We start from the raw sequence: 7,301 nt of genomic DNA on the forward strand, positions 1-7,301 counted from the left end.
GTTAGATCTAGAGTCCGATGGCGTGTGCGGAGTGTTGCCCCGGTCTGATTCGTTCAACGACAAGAGCTTCATTTTTGATGAGCCACCTTAGAGGTCTGCAAAGCTGCATATCAGCGGTGGAGCCGCGTCGAGCTCGAGTGAGGAGGTGATCCGTCATTCTTTTCTTCGATGGTTGCTATGGTGGTGTCGGAGGCAGGTGACGGGTGTTGGTGTCAAACTCAGAGATGTTCTGTTATCTTTTCAGTTTTGTCATGTCAATTCTTGTGTGACTTGTATTTTGATCTTTATGATATATGAATAAGACACGTATTACCATGGAAAAAAAATCCTTGGCGCCTCCTCCTCCAGCCGCGGCTTCTCCGCCTTCTCGTCGTCGTCGCCCGCCGCCAGCCTCCGACTCCTCGTCCTCCTCGGAGACATCATCACCGTACTCGTTACTCGTCGAAGGGATCCTCAACGCCGTCGCACCTGGCCCGTGACTCCGCCACGCGGGCGGCATCGTAGTCCGCAATCTCCTTCCACAGGACCTCGAGCGCTTGGGTCGTCGGGACCTCCGCGTCCGCCCGTAGCTCACGCAAGCGCTTGCGGAACTTGTCCATGCCGGATGATACGATGACGGCGGGGTCCATTTCGCGGGGGCCTGCAGGCGGCGTTGGTTGCTGGGAAAGAAAGTGTGGAGGTGAGCGGCGGCGGCAGGCGGCGTGGGGCTGCGCGCGCGCCTACGGTTTCGAATGTTGTTCGCCCTCCGCTCTCTCAGTACGTGGGGCTTTGTTATCTTTGCCGGGCTCGCGCTATTCTTTTTTTCTTTTTTCTTTTTTTTTGGCGGCAACTACTGTTTCGTTTGTGACTGGGTCGTTGCTCAAAAAAAGAGAGAGTATACGACTGGGTCAAGACTTGGACTGAAGAATTGAACATTTTTAATGTTGTGAACTGAAAGAAGGATAACACTTCACCTTCGGTGCCATCTCCTACCTCGCCCATCCGTCTGATCCGCATCCAACGGCGACTTAGCTCGCCCATCCATCTGATAAGGGCATATACAATGGTTGATAAGACAGTCTTATCTTACACCCATCATGCAATTAAGATATATGACAATAAAGTATAACATATAATGGGTTATATCTTAGTCTTATCTATGTTTCTAAATTTGCGGTGAGACAAACTGTGCTAAGAGATCATCTCTTGACTAAGATAAGACAAAACTCTTTTTCAATTTCTCTATCCTCCACCTCAGCAATGATAAGGCTAAGATATAACCATCGTACATGCCCTTACTGCTTGCTTCGTCAAGGAGCTACAGCTCACCGCTATCGTCCGCCCCCCAATCCAACGGCTCGCGATGCCCTGCCTGACTGCCCCCGCCTGTCACCATTTGAATCGCGAATGAAGAGTATCATAGCTTCCTTTTGCTTTTCAGTGCGCTTCTATTTGCCTTTTACCTAATAATGTAAGGCTAGAAGAAGCCTTAGGATCTGGGAGGAGAGACCATTATTACCTCAAGAATACATGGGTAAAAACCCTAAACGTCATTATCTTACCTCAAAAATTAGCAATTCGGTTTGGGAGGACTAGCAGCTGGTCTGGCGATGGAGAAGGATTGAAGCTAGATGGCAGAGGGTGCTCCCGGGTTATCTTAGTTCCCAGTAACACAAATAGTAAAACGTTGTAGGGACTGGCTGTTTCTTTGATGAAAATCAAAGAACCAGAGTGTTCAACACAACACTAACGTAGTGCCAATAGCAACTCTGAAACGAAACACACAACCCAGACGTGAAATGGCGTACATTCCTGCGCGTAAAACAAGAGCCGTATGCTGTTCCAATTACATCAAGAAATTTCCGCTAAATGTTTCTCTGCTTATTTCGCCTTTCTGGCGGCACATCACATTGCATTTTTCTTATCTCAAAACTACCATCATCATCATCATCAATCTCTCAAAACTTGGTTCATGCTACCAAAAATTAAACCACGTCCTCAGGAGAAACTCGGCCTGTGTTGCTCATCAGTATCCAAAGCCTGGTCCATCATCAAAGCAAGCACGGATCAGCAACATGCTTCGTACAAGCAGTGTAACGTTTGTTCACATGCTAAAAAGGTTTGAAGCTTACCGGAGTTATCCATGGGGTTGGCGAGGGGCGCCGCCTCGGGCTCCTTGATCTCAACGACCACGACGTCCGACGTCAGGAAGGTCTTGGCCACCGACGCGGCATGCTCCAGGCAACATCTCACCACCTGCATCAATTATGGATCATCTTCCATCTGTAGATTTTTTTTTTCAGCAGACAATACTGGGGGAAGAGAGGAACCAGATAGCATTATCATGGTCTTTATTTCAACCATAGTTGCTTCCTTTTTCCCTCTCCCTTTATCTTTTCGCAGCTCCCCAGGTTCTTTTGGCTTTTTAATTTTTTTGCAGTTGTACAAGATTAAAGCTAATATAGATTAGCTCTCATTATCCACATCGTTTCCTTTTGTCTTTCTTGGACTAGACTCTACAAGCTTAGATCTGGACACTTTATTCCAAAGTAGTAACACTAAATCTCCCAAAAGAAAAAGGGTGGTTTTGCCCAGTTAAAAAAGCAAGATGCAACCCAACTATCAAGACTGCACTCTATCCATTTCAGAATGGTGCAAAGGATGACTGTGGGGGCGCCCGTAGGGCTACATACCTTAGTGGGGTCGATGATACCAGCAGCCATCAAGTCCTCGTACTGCCCAGTGGCAGCGTTGTAGCCGAACTTGAAGTTGTCGTTAGAAAGAACCTGGTACAGCAGCATTTTTCATGTTAGTAGGATACATGCAGGAAAATAACAACATTTATTTTTAGTAAACAAACTCTAACCTTCTCAGTAACAACACTGCCATTGACACCAGCATTCTTGGCGATCAATTTGAGTGGGTAGCACAGCGCCCTCCTCACTATCTCTGCTCCGACCTAGTAGAAAAGTTGGCATTACAGCATGTCAAACTTGAATGCTCAATGATTCAACATAATTGTTTGTGACCCACTTGCACCGGACTGCATTGTGTGCAAGTATTAGAAGCCTTGAGGAATTTCATTTGGTTTTTACCTTCTGCTCGTCGTTATCGAGGGTGTCCTTGATGGCATCAACCTTAGCAGCCAGCCTCAAAAGAGTGCACCCTCCACCAACAACAATACCTTCCTCAACAGCAGCCTGCGAAAAATAAGAAGCAATTCAGAATGCTGAAAGAATAATAAAATAAACTAATGGGCTTAACTCTGCTTCTTTGATAAGCAGATACAAAGCTGACAGCTAAAATTATTTAAGGACACAACATTGTTTGACTTACCTTGGTTGCGTTTAGAGCATCCTCAACTCTCAACTTCTTCTCCTTAAGTTCAGTTTCTGTTTGTGCTCCCACCTACCAAGTCACAAGCCATGGGTTACTACAGTTAACATGCCATCCTTCCTTCCAACAGGGAATCAAGCAAAAGAGCAGCATGCCAAAAATAATAGTGTCCTCCATTAATACCTGAATAACAGCAACACCACCCGCGAGCTTTGCAATCCTCTCATTGAGTTTCTCCTTCTCGTAGTCTTGCTCTGCTGCCTGTGAGTCAGCAATAACCACTTACAATCAGACTTAAGACTACAATGCCTTTTAAGTCTGGGATAAACAGAACAGCTACACACAGAGCTCAAACAAAGAAATTTATAACATGCGCTCAGGATGAAGCATGTAAACCAACCAAACTACATTCTAATATGAAGAAATTTCCAATCTGCACACAGTACCAGGCATGATGAAATGGAGCCTTCTAGAACTCAGAAAATGACATACCTCAATGAGATTTTTGATCTGTGCAACCCTCTTAGTCACTTCTTCCTGGGTGCTGCCATCACCAACAATTGTTGTGGACTCCTTTGTAAGGACAACCTTTGCAGCCGTTCCTAGAACTGTGTTATCTGCCTTGTCAAGTGTGAGTCCAACCTCGTCTCTGATTACAGTTCCTGCGAAAAAATGCACGTCATGAACAAGAAGCATTGGTGATCATGGAAACATTCATTTGAGATGTATTTTCGCCTCACCTCCGGTGAGGATGGCAATGTCGTCCAGGTACTGGGTCTTGCGCTCTCCAAAACCAGGGGCTTTGATAGCGCAAATTTTCAAAGAACCTCTGAGCTTGTTGACAACAAGGGTTGCAAGAGCCTCCTGCTCAATATCCTCAGCAATGATCAGGATTGGGTATTGACCCCTGATGGCTTCCTCCAGAACATTGATAAGATCCCGTGCATTGGTGATTTTCTTGTCAACCAAAAGCAGCTGAAGAAAGAAGATTAGAACACATTAATAATCTGAAACTGAACCATAAAGACAGTAAGCAGTAGCAAAAACAAACTGATAGATGCTCAGATTACAGCTTACCTTGCAGTTCTCGTACTCGGTGGTCATTTTCTCGCTGTCAGTGACGAAATAAGGAGAGATATAACCACGCTCAAACTGCATTCCCTCCACAACATAAAGATTGTTCTCGGAACTCCTCCCCTCTTCAAGGGTAACCACTCCCTTCCGTCCGACCTTGCTCATAGCCTCTGCTATCATGTTACCGATTTCGTAGTTGTTGCCAGCACTGACAGCAGCAACATCGGCAAGCTCACTGTCTTCAACCTGCAGCAAGAACATGCATTTGTAAATAGAACTAATAAGCATATTACATATACCAGCCATTTCACTCAAGTTGGGCATCAGTTAAATACAATTAAGGGCCAGATTGCCAAAACTAGGGACACTTTGACAGCATAATAGCCTAATGATTAGTTTTACCTCCTTCGACATCTTCTTAAGTTCAAGGACTAGTGCTTTCGCTGTTTTCTCAATACCACGAGTAATTTGAACAGGGTTAGCACCAGCTGCAATAACCTGAATAATAACAGACACATTTTTAGGTTTTACAGAACAGTAACACCACACACAAATCACAAGTAACAATAAATTTCTTCTAGTGGCATACCTTAACACCCTCAGCAATGAGCCCCTGAGCAAGGACGACAGAAGTAGTTGTCCCGTCTCCAGCTAAATCGTTGGTCTTCGCTGCAGCTTGCCTAACCAACTTAGCTCCAATATTTTCAACAGGATCCTCCAGCTCAACCTGCAGTGCAACAATTGTTACTTGAATATTCAGCAGGGGCATTAAACTAAAATCATGAGCATGCTCGTATTGCCAGAAAGTAATTACACTAGATCCATGTATATACGAATACAACATGCAAACTCATGTGCTTTGAGTGACAAAAAATATGTGCATGATTACTAAAAGCAATCTTCTCAGTACTAGAAGTGTAGCACAAAAACTGGCTGATTGCCTCATCACGTGGTAATATGCAACGTACCTCTCTTGCAACTGTAACACCATCATTGACAATCTTAGGGGAGCCGTACTTGCTCTCCAAAACAACATTCCTTCCCTTTGGTCCCAAGGTAACTCCAACAAGATCTGCAAGCTTGTTGACTCCAACCTACGATATGGAAACATCGCATCAGCGTGTATTGAAGGCTCACCAGGCACCATCATATAATGAGAACTCAAAATATGATGTGTAAGATATGTGAAGCTCACCTGGAGCTTCTTGGTGGCTGAGCCATCCTTGTTGAAGTAGAGCTCCTTGGCGGCTTTTACCCTGAAGTTGCATTTCCTCTGAAGGCGCACATGTCGTGGCCTGTCGGCAAGGGAGATAGATGACAGTGAAAATGGCTTCTTGTCTGATACAATGCCAGATGGAGCTGCCATGAGCCCAACGGTAGAAGTGGCACCAAATGGTGAAGCCATGTTTTCCTGTGCAGCAATGATAATATCAGAATGACAGAACAATATATATACTACAACATATACAAATCTATGAATATGGAGATCTTGTAATCACAAGGACACACAAGCAAGCTTCACTCCAGATAAAGGCAGTGGAGGCAAAGGCACTAAATCAAAATAGACACCTTATTTGTTTGTGTCCTACAGATGTACACCGAAACAAGAATGTGAATTAGCAAGGTGTTCCATGTATTGGTTGAAAACAGAATTTTATTAGTGTCCTCAAATTATGCAGAAACAGCAGTTGACCACTCTACTACTCTGTGTTCTAGAAACAACAAGTACGGCCAACCAATGACAACAATATTGGGGATTTAAAATTAGCTAGTCAGTGTGCAAGCAAACTGCAATTCTCATCGCAAAATTGAACAGCAGATGTAGCTCCTGCTCTGGCCACCCGAATAAGAGCACCACAAAACCCAAACAGGCACACGGCCGACAGAGCGCAAGCCCTGAACCGCCTGCAGAGCACACACCCCATAGAGAAGCAATTCGCAGCGGCTACACCACTTCCCAATGGCACACCGTAACACCATTCTGCGCCAATGTACCCTTCACAGCGGGCTATGCATGAAGCCGGAGGCCCAGCGAGCCTCCCGAGCGCCGACAGCCCGCGGCATCTGGGAGGAATTGCTCTAATCCCACTGCCAGCAAACATCAGTACCTGGCTAAGGCATAAAACATCCCAGACCCAAGAGCGCACGCCCGCCGAATTGGCCGGCAAAACCTACCGGAAACCCCTCCCCGCGCCCTAATTCACCCAGAGACCTGCCCCAAAACACGGCGCGACCTGCCCATCTAATCCTCGGACCGCCACGCCCGAATGCGACGGCCCGGCGGCCGAATTCGGCGGGCGAGGAGCCGCGCGGCGGGAGGGGAGGAGGGAAGGGTAGGGGTCGGGGTGGTAGCTTACCTTGGAGGAGCGGGGCGGGGTGGAGGAGGCGGGCGGAGAGGATAAGGCTGCGGCCTCGGGAGGGCAGGGCGCTGCGGGTGCGGGTGAGGGGTTTGCTCTGGGTCGGGGAAGGAGGAGGGAGGGGATGGGATGAGGTAGGTCTTAAATACACGCCAGGGTTTTACAAAGGGGATTGCTTGGTGGCGTCTTGCGTTCCCACCCTTGGATAAGTGCGTATTTCCGGTGACAGTAATAACATTTGTAGAAGGAACCTTTTGTTATTGCCAGGATACAAATCTCGGTGCTAAGACCCCAAACTGACCCGTGCGACGGCCTAGGCAGCGTCCGGTCATAAAAACGTGATCTAGCCAGGCTCCTCAAACCGGCCGCGGACGTTCGGGCTGACTGGCTCCTCTCAAACCCAGACCAAATCTATGGCGGGTATGTGGAGGTTCGGACGTGTCAGCCCGGCGCACCATGGCCCGCACGGACCCCGCTTTGTCTTCACTTAAAATCCCCATCTGGAGCAAACCCTAACTTCACTCCATTCTCTACTTCGCTCTCCGTCGCTTCTCC

General features: G+C 47.0%; 1 protein-coding gene across 1 annotated transcript; it reads right to left on the minus strand.

The window, feature by feature from the left end:
• Nucleotides 1–1,764: 1,764 nt before the first annotated feature.
• On the minus strand, nucleotides 1,765–6,862 carry LOC119330552 (ruBisCO large subunit-binding protein subunit beta, chloroplastic). Its single transcript, XM_037603666.1, has 15 exons — nucleotides 6,747–6,862; nucleotides 5,585–5,800; nucleotides 5,358–5,483; nucleotides 4,979–5,116; nucleotides 4,792–4,887; nucleotides 4,393–4,635; nucleotides 4,056–4,290; nucleotides 3,808–3,977; nucleotides 3,499–3,576; nucleotides 3,316–3,387; nucleotides 3,075–3,179; nucleotides 2,846–2,938; nucleotides 2,673–2,765; nucleotides 2,112–2,235; nucleotides 1,765–2,019 (listed from the first exon to the last, which is right to left on the minus strand). Exons 2-15 carry the CDS (start codon nucleotides 5,792–5,794, stop codon nucleotides 2,006–2,008), a joined length of 1,797 nt encoding a protein of 598 aa, XP_037459563.1. The 5' UTR covers nucleotides 5,795–5,800; nucleotides 6,747–6,862; the 3' UTR covers nucleotides 1,765–2,005.
• Between the last annotated feature and the right edge of the window lie 439 nt (nucleotides 6,863–7,301).

The sequence above is a fragment of the Triticum dicoccoides genome, chromosome 7A (genome assembly GCF_002162155.2).
Source record: "Triticum dicoccoides isolate Atlit2015 ecotype Zavitan chromosome 7A, WEW_v2.0, whole genome shotgun sequence".
Taxonomy (NCBI): domain Eukaryota; kingdom Viridiplantae; phylum Streptophyta; class Magnoliopsida; order Poales; family Poaceae; genus Triticum; species Triticum dicoccoides.